Genomic DNA, 21,552 nt, shown 5'->3' with positions numbered 1-21,552 from the left:
TACAGGAAACTCCTATTGATGATGCTGATTAAATTTGGTTACAGAGGGATCTCATCTGAAGGATGAACAGGGACATTACTGAGAGGGATATGCAGTAACTTCCCTGGTGGACATAATTGAGAGCTCTCAGCGACTGGAAGTAAAACCTTCCTGGCAAGCTGAATTCATTGCTCTAACTGGGGCTTGTCACCTGTCCAAAGGTCAGTAGCCAATGTTTACACTGAGAATTGTGTGCACTTGGTGTAGCCATGACTATGGGATGATATGGAAATAGGGAGGCCTCTTTACTACCTCAGAGCAGCCAATATACATGGAAAACTGGTTGTGGAATTATTAGATTCTGCACAGAAACCAAAAACAATAGGTAACTATCAAAAACTCCAGGGCATTCTAAAGCTGCCACCATGGGAGTGAAAGGAAGTCATTTTGCCGACAGTGAAACTAGACAAGCAGCATTGAACAGAAAAATTATCCAGACCTAAGAATGTACCTTCTTTGTATTAAATCAATAAAAAATTATCTTTTACAGTTTCAACAGACAGCTAAGGAGGGAGAAAAGAGAATCTGCAAGAAAAAGGGGGAAGCTTTGACCCAGGCAGAGAGAGGTGGCTCAGGGTGGATCACCACCATTAGGCGGCACATGAGTGAATGTAAGTGCATCAAATAAACACACTGGGCACCTTACACTTACACAAGGTTGTGTGTCAATTATATTTGAATTTAAAAATAAAGGTCATGGTGGATTTTATGTACAACATTGGCATTCAGTGAAAGATCACTAAACAGTGTAACTAAGAATATTACAAACGCTGACACCCACAGATTAGATTGTTGAGTCACTTCCAACAGTTCATGACCCCAGGAGCTCTAGGATCTCTGAGCATCTGCAGTGAGGGGTGAAGGGCAGGAGAACAGGAAGTCATCTAGGAGAGGTCTGCACCCACCAGAGGCAAGGACCCACTCACACAGTGAGGTAAAAAGTGAAAAAGGAATTGAGCACATAGGAGCTGACACAGGTGTCCACCAGCATCAGGATGGTGTGGGTGGCTCTGGTCTCTGGAGGGCACTGGTGGCGGCTGCCAGGGTGTGATTGTGCTGCAGCCTCTAGTGGTGTCTGTGCAGGTGAAGCACCAGGGAGAGGCTGGATCACACCACGGGGACAATGAACATGACACAGGACATAACCACAAGATGGCAGCCTCAGGCACATCTGGATGCGGGGCCAGAGATGGTCGTTACTGGAACACCCTCAGGAGCATGGGGCAGGAGGCAAAGAAAGTGTCCCCAGTTCCCTGTGGAGGAGCTGACTTAGAGTCACCTTGTCAGCCGGGGGCTCCAGTCACAGCATTTCCCACTGGACCATTTCCTTCAGCTCCTTCTCTTCTCTGGGCTCTGTCCCCAGGTCCCTCACATGGTCATCCCCTGTGACCTGAGGCTGGTCTTCCTGTGCATTCAAGTGTCACAGCTCTTGCTGCTCACAGTCTCAGGTGTGTTTAGTCTGGAAAATACCCCCAATTGAAGCCAATGTCTTCCTGCTCAGGGCCTGGGGTCTCCTTCTGTCCATGGGACCCTAAAGCACACAGTAATACCTGTCCATCACCTATGGTGTCCTGTGCTGGAGTCTCTCACTGGACCAGCCTATCCTGGTGTTCTGGATGATGGCTGTGGAGAGAAGCCTTCCTGGTCATACACACTGGGATTAGGACAAACCAGTAATGTGGACGTACAGGGGGATAACATTAAAATTGATCACTGCAATATTCAATTAATAGTAGGAAAGGTCAGTTGATAATAGATTTTAGAAACCAGCCCCACCCACCAGCACACTGGCCCAAAGTCCTTCTGAGACACCACAGGGAACAAGGGGCACAGTCCACTGTTTCTGCCACTCCTTCTGCTGTGAGGTAGCGCACTGGTTACATGGACCTGTCACTTTATGGACAGGGGCCGTTCAAGCTGAGACAGGCAGGTGGGACATCTAGGGCTTCTGTGCAGTATCCAGCTATGGTCCCTCCCGGGGAAATAAAAATGCTCTGCACCTGACCTCTGGTCTCCTTCCGTCCCCACGTATGTGACCCTCTTCCCTCTCTTCTGCCACCACCTCTCCCCTTCTGGTGACCACCATCCTGTTGTCTGTGTCTGTGAGTTTCTTTCTATTTGCTGTGTTTATTTGCTTTGTTAATGGGCACCTGGGCTGCTGCCAGAGCTTGGCTATTGTAAATAATGCTGCAGTGGACATACGGGCACATATCACTTCAAATTAGTGTTCAGGATCTCTTCAGATAAATACCCAAAAGTGGGATCACTGGTCAAAAGACACTTCCATATTTAATATTTTGAGGAAACTCCACACGGTTTCCCACAGGGGCTGCACCAGTCTGCATTCCCGCCGACAGTGCAAGAGGTCCCTTCTCTCCACATCCTGGCCAGCACTGGTTTGTTGCTTTATTGAAGGAAGATTTTCCCACAAGCATGAACTGATACCTCATTGTGGTTTTAATTTGCATGTCTCTGATGATTAGTGACGTTGAGCATTTTTTCATATGTCTGTTTACCATCTGTAAGTCCTGCTAGGAGAAGTGTCTGTTCCAGTCCTCTGCCCATTTTTTTTCAGTCCTCACCTGAGGACATGTTTATTGATTTTAGAGACAGAGGAAGTGGGAGGAGAGAGATAGAAATGTTGATGTGAGAGTGAAACACCAATCGGTTGCCTCTGGTCCAAGCCTCCAATCAAACCCTCAGCCACCTCAGGTGGACTGGAAGATGCTCCTACCCACTGACTCTCCAGGTGGGGGCTGCCCATTGTAAAATCGGATTGTTTCATCTCCCACTTCCCTGTGAGCACCCGCGTCCTTGGATTAAGATGGGTCTTCTATGGGCAGCATAGAGTTGGGCCTTGTTTTCAACCCACTCAGCTTGTCTGTGCACCAGCTTTCGGTTGGTGAGTTTGTCCGTGTCCATTCAGGTGATTATTGACCTATGAGGACTCTCTGCAGTGAGTTTACCTTTGGTTTCTCCTCGCTTTGTGTCTCCAGTGTTTACTCTCCCGGAGTTCCTGTCTGTTAGTTCAGTTCGGCGGCTCTCTGAGCCGCCTGTACCTGTAGCTGCCAGCCCCGCCAAGCTATTGGTCATCCTTGACTCTGTCCCTGGTTTTAGCCACAACATTGGGGCAGCAGCTCCCCAGGCCTAGGTGTCACTTCTGCCCTTGGGCCCTCTGCGGGTTGTCAGGAGCACTGCAGGGGGAATCCCAGGCAGCAGAACCTGGAGTCCACCCCTGGGCCCCTCCCCTGCCCGTTCTGATTCGTGGTGGGTCTTGCAGACGGGTTTGTGCGGGGAGCATCACAGGGTCTGCCTTGTCACTCTCAGGGGAGTTCTCCTCCGCCAGGGTGCTGACGTCCCACCCTCTGTCTGCCACTGGGCACTTCAGTGAGCCCGCTGCACCTGCAGCCCCATCATAGCCCCGCCCCTTCAAGAATCTGTGAGTCTTACTCCAAGGAGGACCCAGAGCCTCTGGTGGGAGCTGAGCAAGCAGCTGTGGAGCTGGTAGGGGAAACCCTGCTGTGAGGGTGGGGGAGGAACCTGTAGTAGAAGTGGGGATGGGGGGAACTGTGACAGAGTCACCCCTGGGTCACCTGAGGAATGTTCTCTGTGACCTTGTCAGTTCTTATCACTCCAAGCCGAGAGCTAATGAAGCCTCACTAACCCTGGACATTGTAAATGAAAATGACGATTAATTGGGCTTATGAGCCTCCTGCATCCAGCTGCTCCTGAAGTCCTCCTGCCTTCCTCCAGGGTCTCGGGGACGTTCGCTGGGCACCAGAACAAATGTGTGTTTCTGTTGCTGCATGAAATGGCACACACACACATCTCAGAGGCGGGAAGAGGGTCTTCTGGTTTGAGTGCTCATTTTAAATCCTCATCCAAGGCTGTGTTTATTGATTTGAGAAACATCGATTTGAGAGAGAAACATTGATCAGTTGCCAGTGATACATTGACCAGGCATCAAAAACCTGAAACCTTTTGGTGCAGGGACCAATGCTCCAATCAGCTGAGCCATTGAGGCCAGGGTGCATCTGTGTTTGATCTGCTTCTATAGGTCTGGTTTCTGATCACAGAGGAAATCAGTCGGTCTGTTAGTCACATACAAATTCTTATTTCCTCTCAGGCCTCTAACCACACCCAGTAAACCTTTTACAAAATAAAATGGAAAACACTTGGAATTGATGTGAATGTTCAAAACATATTTATGGACAATTATACAAGGAAGTTCCCCCAAAACAACCATAACAAGACTTAATATGGGAAGTGGAATTTCCCCATAATTTGTGTTTGGGATTCACAGCTGTCTCATGTTTTTCAGGGCTCTGGGTCAGCGGTGGAGGAGCTGGTGTCCATGGCTGTGGGCACCCAGGGTGCGTCTGTACCTCCTGTGCTCAGAGCCCTGTGGCCTTGCCCAGCTTTACTGGCCACGCTAGAATGAACCTGGGACAGAGAGTCATGAAGCTCCCGTCATCCTTCGCCGGAATTCCAGGAGCGAAAGATGGACTCGGGCTCTGCCACAGAAATCAGGAGGAAAGTAAAAATGTGGGAGCCACCGCCCATATCATAAAAGGAAATGGTCCCCATTTCCAAGTCCAGGAAAATGCCAATGCGGTGTAAGCAGGAAATGACCATGAGCTCCATCACCGGCCTGGTGCTGGCCTGGAAGGTGTCCTTCTCCCTGCAGCTCACGATCCAGAAGCCACGTTCTGAAGAGAGGACGACCTTCTCCTGCTGAAGAACAGACTCCTTGCAGATGCCCAGGTTCCACTCTGTGCTGGTGCCCACGTCCACCTCCCAGTAGTGCTGGCCGGATGTGAGCCGAAGGGTGCCCAGCACACAGAGGGAGGGACTGAACCTCTCAGGACAGACACTGTGCTTCTGCTCCACATACACGCAGCGGACTTGCTGCCGGTCCTCGGAGATGTAGAGGTGGTTGTTGGCCGTGTCCACATCCAAGGTCATGTCCACTGTGGAAAGAGAAATAATCCATCAACTCTGTCCCCACCCCTCAGGGCCACCTCAGGGGCCCACGTGACTCATTCACTATCTCATCTTTAACTCCACACCTCGGGTTTTCCTGGGGGAACTTCCCGGGTCCCTGATTTCATCAGATTTCATGGACACAAGGAACAGTCATCATTGGAATTGGCTCTTGGTCATGACAGGCATTCTCTCTACATTAAGCTCTTTGCTTAGTTGATGAAGGAGGTTTTTTCCCTTTAGTGTGGACTCTGCATGGAAAAAGAGACCGTGACTGCTGCATGTTTTCAAAATTAGCATACAGATTATCACAGATTCTGTCCACACGTACACCGGAACTAGGCATTTCAAAGGATGGAGAATATTGTACTTATTGCAGAGTAAAATTGACATGAAAGCTTTGTTTCCTCTCTCTGTCTCTAAATTATATTAAAATTATACATACACACATATACTATATTTATATGTAAATCTACAAATATATGAATCTGTACATATCTTTGTAAATATATGTGTATATATGTATTTTTTTCTAAGAGTCCTGACATTAGGACGCGTGGACACCTTAGCAGGAACCGGGACCGCAGCTCAATGGGGCAGTGCCTGGAGGGGTCTCATATGCCTGAACTCGGAGCATTGGACCAGGAGCTCCAAGCCTAAGGTGACCCCTTGATGGGGTTGGCCCGGCCTTAGAAAGAAACCTTCCAGAATAATGATTCCTCGCTTCCCGTTTTTGTTTATCTCGTTTTTTCTTTTTTAATTTAATTTTTATTTTTTTAATCCTTCCCTGAGGATATGTTTTTAGTGATTTTGCACAGGGAGGAAAGGAGGTGTTGGGAAGGAGAGAGACATTCATCACTTCTGCCTCACTCATGAGCCCCCTGGTGGGAATCGAACCTGCAACCTTGTGGTGGACAGGAATCTCTCCAACTAAATGAGCCACCTCCAGGGCTCTTTAATTTTTAAAACAATGTGTTAAGTTTCAGTTACAGTTGATGTACAATACAAAATAATATTGAATGCAACTAGAGTTGAAAACATTAAAAAATCACTGATGTTTGCCAGATGGGAGGGGTTTGGGGCATGCGGTAAAACAGGGGAAGGGGTTGGGAAGTACAGATGGGCAGTGACAGAATAGGCCCAGGGTGGTAGTGGGAAGCACAGGGAATACAGTCAGTAATACTGGGGTGATGTGCATGGTGCCAGGTGGGGACTAGGCTGATCAGGGGAATCACTTCTGGAGGTATATGAATATCTAATTACTATGCTATAATTTTAAGCTACTGTAATGTGTGACAACTGTAGTTCAAAGATCAACTTCAAACATATTTAAAACTGAAAATGGTTTACAAACACATTAAAAATATTTAAGAATCAGGAAGGATGGATTTTAGGGATACAGGCTATGGAACACCCAGACTTGGATTTCTACTCAATCAATCAAATTTCTACTCCATCAACCCCCAGTTCCAAATGACCACCAGCTACTTGTGTGGCTACCGAAAATACTGGATAGTACAGGTAAAGGGTATAATTACGCACTTTTTCTTTTCTTTTTTTTTAAGATTACCTTTGTTTATTGTTTTTAGAGAGAGGAGAAGGGATGGAGAAAGAGGGTGAGAAACATCAATATGTGGTTGCCTCTCCCAGGCCCCCTACTGGGAACCTGGCCCACACCCCAGGAATATGCCCTGACTGGGAATAGAACCGGCAACCCTTTGGTTCCTAAGGCTGGCACTGAGTCCACTGAGTCACACCAGGCAGGGCTAAGTCTTATATTTTCTTGGATACCGACAGATGGCTCTGACTGTGGGGCTTGGTTGAGAGACCTTCTGCCAAGCAACAGGACACTGGTTTTATTCCTGGTCAGGACATGGGGGTGATTGTGGATTGGGTTCCGGGTCAGGGTCCTTACCAGAGGTAATCCATCAATGTTTCTCTCTTGTGTCAGTGTTTCTGACCATCTCTCACTCCCTTCCCCCCTCTCTTAAAGTAAATAAATAAAATCTTACAAAAAGAAAGAAAACCTACAGATGGTTTTAATGCAGACTTCTAGGTTGGCACATTGGGAAAGAACGAACATTTCAGGTGCCAAACCCAGGTAAAGCACCTTGACTGAGGGCTTTGACAAGTGGCTGTTTCCCACAGGGTGGGGGCTGGTGGCCCCAGACCTCACCTTGGAACCTGCGCATCCTCGGGTTCATCCTCAGGATGGCTCTCAGCTGGGGCTCCAGTGCCCTGACCTCTGACACAAGCCTGGCCAGCTGGTGTTTGGGCCTGATGTCACTCTTCTGAGAAACTTCAGGGCAGATGAAGCACACAATCCCTTGTCCCCCTGGGCCCCTCGACAGTGAGTTGACACACTTGAGGCAGCAGATGAACCCACATTTCAGGCTCCTGGTGTCTTCCAGGTAGGTCAGGCAGACATAGCAACTGCTTATGTCTTTAAAATGTTTGGCCATGGCTGCTTTCTGGTGGAGGGGACAGGTGGTTAGAACATCGTAAGTGACAAGGACTGATGGGTCCTGGGACTCCACCCTGTTTCTGTGAATAGCGACCTGTACTCCCTGCTCCCAGGCAATGAAGATGCAATCCAAGTGCAAACACACTAGCTCACGTCCTGGAATTTCTGATTTTAAAATGCTAGTTAACATGAAGACAAGATTCATCCTGGGGCTGTAAGTTAGGGGGTGAGATGGTCTCTACCCTACTTGTGAAATTTTTTTTTCAATCCTCACCTAAGGACAGGTTTTTATTGGTTTTAGAGACAGAGAGGAAGAGGGGTGAGGGAGAGAGGGAGACACACACACACACACACACACACACACAGAGAGAGAGGAAAAAAGAGAGAGAGAGAGATTGTTTGCTTCTTGTACACACCCTGAGTGGAGCTCAACCATCAACCCTCAGTAATACAGGATGATGATCAAGTCAACCGACCCACCTGGCCAGTGCGACCTGTATGTCTTATGTCACATCTTCTAGTCTGGAGTGGCTATTGAGCCGGTGGGATGGGGCTTACCCACCTTGAAAAGTGTTGAGCATAAGCTATACCCTCGAATTTGAAGACATCACAGGACAGGAGAATATAAGCCACCTCCCAAAGAACTTCTGACATTGATGAAATGTTGAAATGACTGCCTTCTGCCAGTGATAATGAAAGGCTTGTTTTTTGTTTTTGTTTTCTTTTTTACTTGGTATATGTGTCTTGTAGAAAATAAGGTTAGCCCTGGCTGGGGAACTCACTTGGTTAGAGCATTGTCCTGATACCCCAAGGTTCAGGTTCAGTCTCAGATCAGGGCTCAGAGAAGAAACAACCAGTGAATTCATCAATGAGATCATAACAAATTCATGGTTCTTTCTCCCTCACATCAGTAAGTTAAACAAAACTAAACAAAACAAAAACCCCTCATTTATGATGATGTCTCTGTGTGACTTGATATATCCAGTGGACAGGGCTGGTTGAGACCCAGAAATCCTACAACTGCCTCAGCTGAGTGTGGCTGAGACCCACAGCAGAACCTGAGAGGTGGAGTAAGTCAGTGGCTGACACTCCACTCACCACCTGGCAGGGTCCACCCATCTCGGATCTGACTCAGCATAAAGACGACCATGTTATTTCTGCCACCTGCTCCCATCAAAGGCATTCGTCCCTAGAGGTCCACCCCATGCCTGGGACTGAGCTGGCCTCAGTCAGCACTTGATGAACCTTTTGTAGAAACAGGAAAGTCAAAACCATGGACTCACCTCTGGTGCACTGGGTCCTCTTCTGGTCTCCAGCTGCTTCCTCTGCTGGCTCAGCTCTGGAGTGAGGTGGACCAGCAAGCCCCTTTTATCAGGCAGGCCCCTCCTCCCACCTCACCCACTTTCTGTTTGTCACACTCAATCAAATCAGATTTCTACCAAGGTAATGAGATTTTCTCACCCCACAGAGAGAACTTACCAGGAACAAAGGACATAGTTGTGTATGAAAGTTATTTGTAAATGAATGTGAACAAAATACCACCATGTAATCATTGCAGATTAGATCCTGAATATCATTTCTGGTCCTGTCTTGGGAAATGAGTATCAAAAATGAGAAAATTTTCTCCCTCAATTATAAAATGTGATCCTTTGGAATGTTGGTGACTGATCTGCCTAAAAATGTTTGGAATCACTGGATTGGGGATTGTAGTTGCATCATATGAGAAACACCAGGCCTCACACTACCTTGTTTTTTTTTTAATTGTTTATTTTTTAACTATTTTTATTTTTGACATTATTACCAGTGTCCCATTTCCCCCTTTTGCTCACTTTGCCCCTGGCCTCACCTCCCTGCCCTCTGGGTGCCAGCAAGCAGCTGTCCCAGTCTCTGGGCTAATCTCTTTACCTTGTTCCATCTCCTCCCCTCCTCCCCTCTTCCAGCTGTCAGTCTGTTCCGTGTGTCCATACCTCTGTCCATTTCAGGGGTGTCAAACTCATTTCACCGGGGGCCACCTCAGCATTGTGGTTTCCTACAAAGAGCTGATAACGTTTTTCAGACTGTACAGATGTAACTACTCCTTAACTAGGGGCAAGGACCTCAGTGCTGCTGCCAGGTGGAAACAAGGTACCGGGCCACATAAAAGAAGGTGCAGCGCCAGATTTGGCCCCAGAGCCTGGTGTTTGCTGCCTGTGGTCTATTTTGTTTATTAGATTCCACAGATAAGTGAGATTAGATCGTGTTTGTAGCCCCCAACTGGCCCTTTAATCCTCTTTTGTGCCCTGACTGGTGAGGCTCAGTTGGTTTGGCGTCATCCTGCAAAGGAAGAGGATGCCGGTTGGATCCCTGGTCACAGAGAGAGAGGCAACTGATGGATGTGTCTCTCTCACATCGATATTTCTCTCCCTTTCTCCCTCCCTTGCCCTCTCTCTGAAAACTAAAAGCAGAAATATAAGCATCCCTCTTTTCTTATGTACATAGTATTTTAAGAATGTTATGTTGATTTTATTTTGTTAATTTTTAAAAATATATTTTATTGATTATGCTATTAGAGTTGTCCCATTTTTTCTCCCCTTTATTCCTCTCCACCCATATCTGCCCCACCATCATTCCCCTTCCTTAGTTCACGTCCATGGGTCACATATAGAAATTCTTTGGCTTCTCCATTTCCTGTACTATTCTTAACCTCCCCCTGTCTATTTTGTACCTACCATTTATGCTACTTATATCCTGTGCCTTTTCCCCCACTCTCCCTCCACACCGATAAACCTCCATGTCATCTCCATTTCTGTGATTCTGTTCCTGTTGTAGTTGTTTGCTTAGTTTGTTTTTGTTTTTGTTTTTAGGTTCAATTGTTGATAGCTGTGAATTTCTTATCATTTTACTGTTCATATTTTTGATCATTTTCTTTTTCTTCAATTAGTCTGTTTAACATTTCATATAATAAGGGCTTGGTGATGATGAACTCCTTTAACTTGAGCTTATCTGGGAAGCACTTTATCTGCCCTTCCATTCTAAATGGTAGCTTTGCTGGATAGAGCAATCTTGGGTTTAGGTCCCTGCCTTTAGTGACTTCCAATACTTCTTTCCAGCCCCTTATTGTCTGTAAGGTTTTTTTTTTCCAGAGAGATCAGCTGATAGTCTTATGGGAACTCCTTTGTAGTTAACAGTCTGCTTTCTCTAGTGGTATTTAAGCTGATCTCCTTATCTTTAATCTGGGTAATGTAATTATGCTGTGCCTTGGTCAGGGCTTCTTTGGCTCCTGTGTCTATGAGACTCTCTGAGCTTCCTGGACTTCCCGAAAGTCCATCTCCTTTGCCAGATTAGGGAAGTCATCCTTCATTATGTTTTTAAATAAGTTTTCAGTTTCTTTCTCTTCCTCTTCTCCTTGTGGCACCATTATTCATTGGATGTTGGGATGGTTAAAGTTGCCCCGGAGGTTCCTATGCCTGTCCTCATTTTTTGAATTCTTGTTTCTTTCTTCTGCTTCATGGTTGAATGTTTATGTCTTCCCTCTGCTGCAAATCATTGATTTCTTTCCCTATTGTCTTCTCTTCATTATTGGTGACCTGTACACCTTCCTTTATTTCACTTTTCATAACCTTCAGTTCTTCCTCTATTTTACAACCATACTCAATCATTTCTGTGAGCATACTGATTACCAATGCTATGTCTTCATTGCTTAGTTCTATTTTTGGAGTTTGATCTTTTTGTTCCTTTGGGCCATATATTTTCATCTGGGCTCACTTGTTACATAGTAAAGGGTGGAGCCTTGGGTACTTGCTAGGGTGGGGAACCCCGTCACTGTGTTGTGGCCCTGTATGTGGGGGAGGGGTCTGAGAGGGAACAGTGCTGTTTGCTCAGCTCTCCCCCCACATTCAGTCACTTCCCCCGCTTCCCATAAGCAAATCGGGTCCTTCTGGTGCTGATTCCCAGGTTGGGGGGTTGTATACATTCTGTGACCCCATCAGTCTTCCCCGAGAACTGTCCTGTGAGGCTGGGAGTTTCTCCCACCGTTACCACAACCCTCACAGGTTTTAGAGTCAGAGGTTTTGAGGCTTTATTTCCCCACACTGGAATCCTGGGTTGCTTGGTCTGTCTTGCTCCCAGTCATTCCTCCTGCTGTATCTACATGCAAATGTGGGACTCCTGCTCCACCAGTCCCCGCCCCACATGGTCTACTTGCAGCTTCCTCTCCCGCTCAGGTCCTTCAGCCCCTGCCTTGCAGTGAGTCCTCTCTGCCAGGCTGCCCATCTCTGCCCCTCACTAAGGTCTGGATGGATATTTCCTCCTTACCTCCTTGGTTGTTGGAATTCCACACAGTTCAATTTTCTGGCAGTTATGGTTATTTTTTGTTTTTAAATTTGTTGTTTTCCTTCTTCTGATTGTGGGAGGAGGCAAACTGTATCTACCTATGCCTCCATCTTGGCCAGATGACTCTTTTCTCCATTAGCTGATTCTTTTTTAAAAAACTGATTTCAGAGAAAGGCAGAGGGAGGGAGAGAAAGAGAGATTTGTTATTCCACTCACTGACATTCATTGGTTGATTCTTGTACATGCCCTGACCTGGGATGAAATCCACAACCTTGGCGCATGGGGACGACACTCTAAACAATTGAACTTCCTGGCCAGGGCCTAAAGCATTTTTTAATAAACATATCCTGGCATTTTTTTCTTTTCGTTTTTATAGTAGTCACACAATATTAAATGAGTGTTAGGCATATAGCAGTAATTAGATATTTATATAATTTACAAAGCGATCCCCCCATTAGGTCTAATTACCACCTGGCACCAGGCATAGCTATTACAATGTTACTGAGTATATTCCCTAGGTTGTCCTTCACATCCCCGTGACTGCTCTGTAACTACCAATCTGTACTTTTTAATCCCTTCATCTTTTCCACCCAGCCCCACAAACCTCTTCCCATCCAGGGATCAGCAATTTGTGTAATACCTGACAGAATCCTGTCTTTTTCTTTTCTTTTCTTCAACTGGTGGGGAAAAAGAAAAAACAACTCCGTAATTCTAATTTCTGGCCAACCGGTTCATTTGGAAGATGGTGATTTGTCCTGGCAGATGGAGGGAGAAGCCCGAAGTTTCTTTATTTTCGATATAATATAAAATATCCTCATATTTGTATTGCTTCCTTTCATTGTTTTTACATTTTGTCCTCACCTGGGAACATGTTTTGTTGGCTTTAGAGAGAGGGAAGAGGAGAGAGAGAATGAGACATGGAGAAAATGTGGAAAGTTGATCGTTTGCTTCCCGCACATGCCTGACAGGGGGTCAAACCAGCAACCTGGCTGTGTGCCCTGGCCAGAGATCCAACACCCCAACTTTTGCTTTGAGGGACAATGCTCCAACTGAGCCACCCCACCAGGGCTGTAAGTATTCTTTATGATTATTTTAATTCCATTTTCCTAGAAGGTGAGGGGAAATGACAACATTTATAGCCAAGAACCTAACGGTGTTCCTGTCTTTGGGAGGACAGAAAAGTCTGGCTACAGAGTCTGTCCTGTGCCCAGGGCAACAGACGCAGGAGGCGGGCCCTGGACGGAGGGGCAGCATCAGAGCCGGCAGATGGGGAAGGACTGTGCTCTAGTGTGGACCTGCACGACCCTTCCCTCCTGTCCCCCATGGTGACCTCTGAGGGAGCCCTGGACTTGGGCCTCAAGCCCCTTTCAGTATTGGCCTGGCTTGGTCCCTCTGGGTCACTGTAACAAAATACCACTGAGCAGGGGACTTGGAGGCAGAACTGTGTGTGGCTCACAGTTCTGGACGCTGTGAGTCCTGGATCAAGGCTCCTGCATGGCCACATACAGGTGGGGTCCTTCCTGTGTTGTCACTTCACAGGAGGGGAAGGGACAAGACGTCTCTCTGGAGCCTCTTCTCTAAGAAACACATCCCACTCACAACCACTCCACCCTCATGATCTGAGCACCTGCCAGTGCCCCACCTCTTAGAATATGTGTGAGGTTTGTCACTTATCTTTTAAAAAGCAATTTATTAATTGATTTTACAGAAAGAGAGGGAAGGAACGAGACACAGACAGGAAGAGAGAAAGAGAGACACACAGACAGACAGAGAGACACTGATTGGTTGCTGAACTTATCCATGCATCCAGGATCCAGCCAGCATCCATCTGAGCTATGGACCAGGGCAGGGGGTTATAAATTCTGCACATGGGTTTATGGACACAAACATGCAGACCACAGCATGGCCCAAGGTGCATTCATTGCACTGTATTTCCAAATGTGATGCAGCCTGTTGAATTACTGAGGAAGGAATTGTCTGATTCATGACTGTATTTTTAAAAAGCCCATATATTAGTTATTTTCATAACATGTACCCATTCTGGCAGACTTGGAAGATAATGGGACTTCATCTCATTCCTAATTCTTTTTCCTTCCCTGCTGCCTCGGATTATGAGAGGTCAGAGAGGCATCCCCATTCAATGAGAGAGAGAAATGTGAGTGACACTCACACACACAGTAACCACATGGGCGGGTGACAAAGCCCTGGAAGAATTTCCTCAGAGGCCAGCACCTCCTGCAGGGGGATTTGAAACAGGAAAAGTGTGTGTGGGGGGTCACTGAAGGGCAGACACTTCTCTGTGTCCTTCTGTCTGTAGCTGTGTGTGTGTCTGTCATTGGATTTCATTTCATGATCCGGGATTTTTAAGTCACAACTGAATACCTCATGGAAATTCACACTCCTGTCCTCACACCCAACTCTAAACCCAGGAAATCTCAGAAAAGTGGAACTTTGTTCAGGGTGGAGGAGCTCCATGGCTCCTGCCATACAAGGCTGCACTTAGGTTGCAATGGACCAACCCCTTACCCTCACTAACTGGGACTCTGGGGCATAAAGACCTGCAGGGACCCTCCTGAGACTGGCCCCACTTGAAACACCCCCAGCACTTCCCCATCTCCTCCCTGCCCAGCCCAGGCAGGAGGGGCAGTTCAGGACCAGGCAGGCTCAGCACAGTCCCACCCAGGGTGCTGCCCACCTGTAGGTCCCAGTCTCTCCTGGGATGACCCCTCCTGGTTCTGCCCTGAGAGTGGACACAAGGCAGCCCTCACTTGGCTGGTCTGAGCTCCACAGCTCTGTGCAGGGATTCCTCAGGCAGGGCGGCTCTTGAACCCAGTTACAGGGACAGAGTGTGCGGTCCTGACCTCCCCACACAGATGCCACTATCATGTCATCCGTTCTGCCAGTGACATCTTCTGTGTGAGGAGCCTGGGGTGTCTCTAAATTACAGCAACTTGTCCCATGCAGATCCCCCTCAGACACATCTGGTGACTGGGGACAGTGATGGTCAGTACTGAGATGCCCTGAGGAGCAGCAGGGAGAAGGCAGAGAAAGTGTCCCCTGTTCCCTGGGGAGGAGCTGAGTTAGAGTCACATGTCATTTAGGTGCAGAGACATGTGGACCAGGAGCTCATGTCATTGTGTTTCTCACTGGCCCCTTCCCTTCAGCTCCTTCTCTTCTCAGAACCCTGTCCCCAAGTCCCTCACACTGTCATCCCTGTGACCCAGGCTGGTCTTCCTGTGGGTTCTAGTCCCACAGCTCTCACTGCTCATACCTCAGATCTGGTCTGTGGCTTTTCCTGAAACAGAGTGAGCCCCCAAATCCCACATAGAAATCCTTTTATGTTTTGATTAGAAAATATTGGGGACCACTAAGCTCCAGGAATCACTCAGGGGGTAATCCCAGAGAGAGCGCATTCTGAGATTTTCATTATGTTGACCTGAGAGCCACTTTCTCAATCTTCTGCTTGACTTTACCCCACAGTAGAGAAAACGCTGTGCCTTTCATATCATGTGACAACATGTGAATGACCTTTCCCCACCCACAAAAAAACAAAAACCAAAAAAACCTGAAACATGCATTTAAGTCCTTTCCCCACCCTGGGCCCTACCACATCACAGAATGCATGATTCAAAATCTGTCTGAGATCAGGATGGCTTGTGGGCTTATCAAGATCTACTCGAATTTCTCCTCAAAGAGTGCTATCAGAATGTTGGGCATGATGTCCAAGTTAGTACCTTTTTCAACTTAAAATATTTTTCTTTTTTTCTTTTTATCTTCCCATCAATATTTATCCCCACATTCCCTCTCCCACCTGCACCAACCCCTGCCCCCATATTATTACAAGTTGTCTGTGTCCATGAGTTAAATATATACATATTAAACATGTATATGGCTTATTCAGTAATATCCCTGGTAATTCTAGGTCCCATCTGACACCACACATAATTATGATGATATTATTGACTATATTCCCTAAGCTGTGCTTCACACCCTTCTAAAATGTGTTGAAGGCTAATATAGGACAACCAGCACATTGTCATTGACTTGGGTGGAAGTTATGAGAGGGGCTAAGGAGGGTGAGTGTAGAAGTGGTAAACGGCACATCAGGACAATCTCAGAATACCTTCCTGTAAATAACTAATGAATGACAAACACCAAATGGTGAATCTGTGATGGGGAAACATGGCCATCACAGGCTGGGGAGTCACCAGATTGAATGTCTCCACTTCTGGGACAGGTGGGTGCAGTATCCAGTCCTTATTCCTCCTCTTCCACAGTCCTGATTCCCTCGGTGGCCTCATCCACACTCACAGATTTAAATGTCATTTTTGTAGCATCACCTCCACACCTATGTCTCGAGTGCAGACATTTCTCCTCAAGGTCCCCACACTCATCTGTCCAACCTGACACCTCACTGGTGTTTCTAACACACATCTCACCTTGATCTTCTCTTCAGCTGAAAGCTTGAAATGCCCACCCCTCTCCCACACATGCTCTGCCAGAGTCTTCCCCATCTCTGCTGATGTAACCCCATCTTTCTGCTGGCACAGTACACATGTGGGGTGCCCTCCTTGATTCTTTCCCCAGACCCTAGATTGAATCCTTAGGAAATGCTGTGAAATCCGTCTTCCAAATGCATTCAGTGTCCAGTCCCTTCCCACTGTTTCCACCACTCACAGCCCCGTCAGAACACCCAGCACCTGCAGCCTGGAGCCCTGGGAGCTTCCCCACACCTTTCCCTCCTGCCTCGCTGGCCCCTTGTCTCCTGATTCTGTTCTCAGCTCAGCAGCCAGACTGACCCTGTGGCCTAAGGGCTCTCTCTTGGGGAGGAACTCTCAGAGGAAGCCACTAAAGACATGGGCTCCTTGACCATGACCTTCCAGGACTCAGCATCTGCAGAATGAGAGCAGTGTCTGCGGTGGATTAAGGATCCTGGACGATGAAACAGTTCCTGCTTTAAGCAGGTGTTTCTCACGTTCTGATTGGTCAGCTCTCTGCACCCCACATGGACACCCCTGAGGTCTACAAGATGGGGCCCTGGAAGTTTGGAATAACTCCTAAGCAACAAAGCGGCACTTGGTTAGCATCAGGGAAGTAAAAACATTAAAGCCAGAGGCTCAAAAAGGTATATTTGGAGGTGCAGGAAGAAACTATGAATAGTGCATGGAGCACAGGTGGTCACAGGGAACATCACTGGGGACCCATGAGGTTCCCTTGTCCCATGGCACACAGTCTGTCCCACCTGGGTTGTCTCCATACCTCACAGTGAATTTATAAACGTAAAGTTTATTAAAACAGCTTAATAAACAGGATGAAGGTATAGATAGAATAAGACCCACTGGAAACAATACACCTTGGAGCTTTGAATCTACATCTCTTTTGATCTATTTACATATATATCATTAATATTAAAATAATTCAGGGACACTGAGATGATTAAATAAGGCTCTGATGCTGCGTGCAGAAACAGACAGTGAAGCTTCAAGTCTCAAGGGGAGGCTGTAGTAAGTATTTTAGCACGAAGTCCTGTGGAAAGCAGATCTGTCACCCTGGAAAGAAAGTTATCATAAGAAATTCAGGTCAGTCTCAGAAGGGTCACATTCTCCCACAGCCACCACATGCTCAGAATGTCCCACTCTGAGAATCCCCAAAACCCAGCTGGGTCCCTGGGTCCCAAGGTCCCCCACTTCCTGCCCTCACCGTCTCACCATCAGGAGCTGTGAGAGACACATCAGAGCCCTGGGCACTGTTGCTGCCTGGGGAAGACACAACAGCAGAGTTATGGGTGGGGGAGCTCCTCTGACAGATCCAACACACACTCTCCCCAACACCCAGACTTACAGACAGCCTTAGCGTAGCTCTCTCTACCTCTGCCTGTGGGAAGAAAATGTTCTGTGAGAAGTCAGGGAGAAGGCTGGGTCCCGTGACCCTAAAGGAGCCCCATACTCTGAAGTACAGGGAAGGTCCAGAAGTGTGACTAAACACTCATGTTAGAATCCAGAAACACAGGGAAAGTACATGTGTGGGGACTGGACCTACCACCACTCTGGACATCTGTCCTCAGCAGGGGCCTTTCCCTCTGGACTCTGGCAGATGGGGATCAGTCCCCATCGCTAGAACCATCAGGCGATAAATGTGTCCCTCACTTTCACCTCAATAAAGAGTCAGTGTTAGCAAACAGGCCCCAGATGGACAAGCACCCATGTGGGGACATGATGCCCATAACAAGGCAGAGCACACTTCCACCTGGGCTTGACCCCCAGGGGGACAGGAAACTCAGCCCCACCACTTGCTCACCTGAGCACTTCTTCCTCCACAGCACAGCTCCAGTGACCACAGCTCCAAGGAGACCCAGGGCAGCAGCAATGCCTACGATGGTGATGGTGGTCTGAAGAGGGGGGTCTGTGAGGGGAAGTTGAGAGGCCAACCTCAGGCCTGAGTCCTGACCCTGCTCAGGGACACCCTGAGGAGAGGCTCTGTGCCCATGCCCCCTCCTCACCCCATCTCAGGGTCAGGGGCTCGGGCAGTCCCTGATGCTGCACACGGCATGTGTATCTCTGCTCCTCTCCAGGGGGCATGGCCACAGCTGCCCACTTCTGGAAGGTCCCATCCCCTGCAGGCCTGGTCTCCACCAGCTCCATGTCCTGGGTCAGGTCCTCCCCATCACGCTGCCAGGTCAGGGTGATGTCAGCAGGGTAGAAGCCCAGGGCCCAGCACTTCAGGGTGACCTCATGGTCAGAGATGGGGTGGTGGGTCAGGTGTGTCTTTGGAGGGTCTGAGGAGAGGGTGAGAAAATTCAGAAACTTTGTATGGTCATGGTACACTTCAGCAGTGCTCATGTGACCACCCTGAGAGTGGACAGGACAGCAGGGTGGCGGAAGGGGGAGCAACACCCAGACACCAGCCTGGACAGAGGCACCTGGGATAATCTCTTGTGGGGTTCTTTTTTTTTTTTCATAGTATCCTATTTCCTAGGAAAGTTCCAGACTCATGGTGAGAACCTAGGGTAGGAGTGTCCAGGTCTCTGTGTGGAGACACAGACTCAGGTGGAGGCTGATGACTAAGAAAAGCCCAAATCAGGCCTCCAGAGGTCTCAGTGGGAGAACCAGGGAGAGGGTTCTGTGCACCAGGAGCTGCAGGGTGTGAGGGAACAGCTGTGAGTTCCTTTAGGGAGGGGCTGGGTTTCTTACTGCCCTTTAGCAAAGCTGGGCCCATGGGTGAGTCACAGAATAGGGGAACCTGGGGGACTCTTCCCTGTCCTGAGCAGAAGCGACATTCTGTCACTGCCTGGTTTTCCTCCTCTTCTTGTAAGAAGCCGCTTCAGCCCACAGATCCCCTCTCCCGGGAGGCCCGCACCCTGGTACCGGCTCGGAGCAGAGTGCCCTTCCCCTTCTTTAGGAACAGGCGGAGCCAGTGCACGCAGGTGTCCTCCAGGATGACTCTCTGTCGCTCGGCAGCAGGGAGGTGCACTAATGTGTCCCTGGGGCAGGTTCGGGTCTTTGCGTCCGTCAGGTCCACCATGGTCCAGGAGCGCAGGTCCTCGTTCAGGGCGATGTAGTCGGCGCCGTCGTAGGCGAACCGACTGAACCCTCGAAGGAAGTTCCCGTCCGATCCCAGGACGCAGCCGGTCATTTCCTGAAAGGTGTGGGACCCTGACCCCGCACCAGGTTGGCCCCCAGTTACTTAACCCCGCCCGAGAACAGGTGTGTCCCCGATCCAACCCGTCTGGATCCCACCCTCAGTGACTGAACCTAACAAGAAAATGAAACCGGGCACCGTCCTCGCGGGTCCTCTGACGATGGGGCCCGGCGGGTCCCGCAGTCTCCGGGGGACTCTCGGACACTGATACTGGGGGCGACCCCGGACGGTCGGTGGGGACGGGTGTGGTGCGCAGACCCGGGCACGCGATGCTCACCGTCCTCGCTCTGGTTGTCGTGGGCGCGCAGCTTGTTCAGATTCGCTCTGCTCATCTGTTCGTGTTGCTGGATTTTCCGCGTGAGGCGGTCGCTCTGCGGATCAACTAACATCTCTACCTCCAGCTTCAGCCTCGGACTCGCAGCGTCGCCGTCGAACCACGCGACCTCTGTGTCGTCCACGTAGCCGACGCCGATGTACTTGGACCTCCAGGTGCCCGGTTCAGACACGGAGCTGGTGACGATTCTCAGGCTGTGGGGCCCTGCGGGCGGCGAGGGCGCTCGTCTTGGGTCTGCGGTCATTCCGGTAGGGGCCAGGGGTCCTGAACACCGAAAACGGGGTGGTAGTTGAGGGGAGAAGGGGGAGAGGGGTGGAGACGGGAGTCGGGGTCTGGGGTCTGGACCGGGGTGCTGGAGACGCGCTGTAATTGGGTCCTGCGCCCCCGCCGGGTCCCCTCACTCCTGCCCCGCAGAGGCCGTTCCCTTCCGACCCCGCACTCACCCGCCCAGATCTCTGTCAGGGCTAGGGCTCTGGAGAACAGCAGGAGGAGAGTTCCCGACCTCATAACCAACCATGATCATCAGCATTATAAAGACTGGTGTTCACTCCTGAGGACCTCACCCACCACACTGACGCTGATTGGCTGCTCTAGAGTCTGCTCTCACCCAATGGGAGTGGGAACTGAGGAAATGTAAGTATTCAGGATTGGGGACCGGGCTGCGCCCTGATCCTTTCCCCAGCACAGAGACTTCTGTTCCGCAGTCCCCGCCCATGGGCTGTTTCACTGAGAGACTCTCAAAACATCTATACACTCCCACAGGATAGGGAGAACCCCCAAAATGATTTTGTTAGTGTGGGTTATAGCTGTCAATATTTACCATACAAAGACTAAAACAGATTGAAAATTATTCATTCATTCAGAATAATATTAAAAACCCCTCACATGTTAACAGAACTAATGTTTTTAAGAAAAATAACTATTCCCCCAAATAAACAAGGCAGTGAGGAGAGTGGATCTGCTTACATTTGACATTTTTGCAAGTCTCAGTGCTTGTCTGTATCACTAGAAGACCACTGGATTTTCAGATGTTTCTGCTTTTAATGTGTTATTTTGGCTGTGGTTTATGAAAAAGTATACAGCCTCACACAGATATGTAGGAGGAGCATTTTTAATAACCTTTTCACATAAGTGTGGATATTCATCTTGGATCGTACACTAAAGCCACACAAATGGTAGTTCCTGAAAAGCTCTTTGCAAAGTGGAAACTGAAACAAATCCATTGAGTATTTCCTATTCTGTTACGTTGCTTGAGTGGCTCTTGTACTGATGCAGGATTATTAAAAAAATAATGCATTGTTTCACCAAGTGATAGAGATTTCCCAGTGTTGATGCAGTTAATGACACATCATCGAAAGTCACATTTGCTAACGTTACTGCAGATCCCACTGGAAATGGTTGTCAGCTCTGGGAAGCTGTCTGGCTGCCATGGGGAGACACACATTTGCCAGAATCCTGGTTTTCCTCTGAGGGCTTCCATTCCATCCAGACAACAAGTGCTGTCAGGTATCAACTGCCCATTGACTCTCCTTGAGGGAGAAGCTCACGTTCATTTGAGAGAGTGTTCGCCAGTTCACCACACCTCAGTCATCACAGCTTCTGTGTCTCTCATTCTCTTAAGTGAACTTGCTGTTCTGTGAAGAAGAGGCCGACTCAGCCCTCACAGGTCACTTTCCTGGGCTCATGGCACTTGGGAATGAGTGTAGAAGAAGTGTGTTTGTGCACTTTCCTGGTCATGATAGGAGATATTTTACATTTTTATTATCCATTTTCATTAAGGACA

General features: G+C 48.5%; 1 protein-coding gene across 1 annotated transcript in view; it reads right to left on the bottom strand.

Annotated features, from left to right (window-relative positions):
- The window catches only part of LOC114510739 (patr class I histocompatibility antigen, A-2 alpha chain-like), a 114,277-nt gene extending 94,249 nt beyond the window's left edge, over positions 1-20,028 (bottom strand). The window contains exons 1-4 of the mRNA XM_036013531.1: positions 19,713-20,028; positions 19,162-19,455; positions 18,297-18,572; positions 18,095-18,199 (exon numbers count right to left, since the gene is read on the bottom strand). Of these exons, the coding sequence (XP_035869424.1) occupies positions 18,095-18,199; positions 18,297-18,572; positions 19,162-19,455; positions 19,713-20,013 (976 nt within the window). The 5' untranslated portion in view covers positions 20,014-20,028. The remainder of the gene's footprint in view (positions 1-18,094; positions 18,200-18,296; positions 18,573-19,161; positions 19,456-19,712) is intronic.
- Positions 20,029-21,552: the final 1,524 nt, after the last annotated feature.

This window comes from Phyllostomus discolor, chromosome 12 (genome assembly GCF_004126475.2).
Source record: "Phyllostomus discolor isolate MPI-MPIP mPhyDis1 chromosome 12, mPhyDis1.pri.v3, whole genome shotgun sequence".
NCBI lineage: Eukaryota > Metazoa > Chordata > Mammalia > Chiroptera > Phyllostomidae > Phyllostomus > Phyllostomus discolor.
This window is presented reverse-complemented; position numbering and strand designations above follow the sequence as displayed.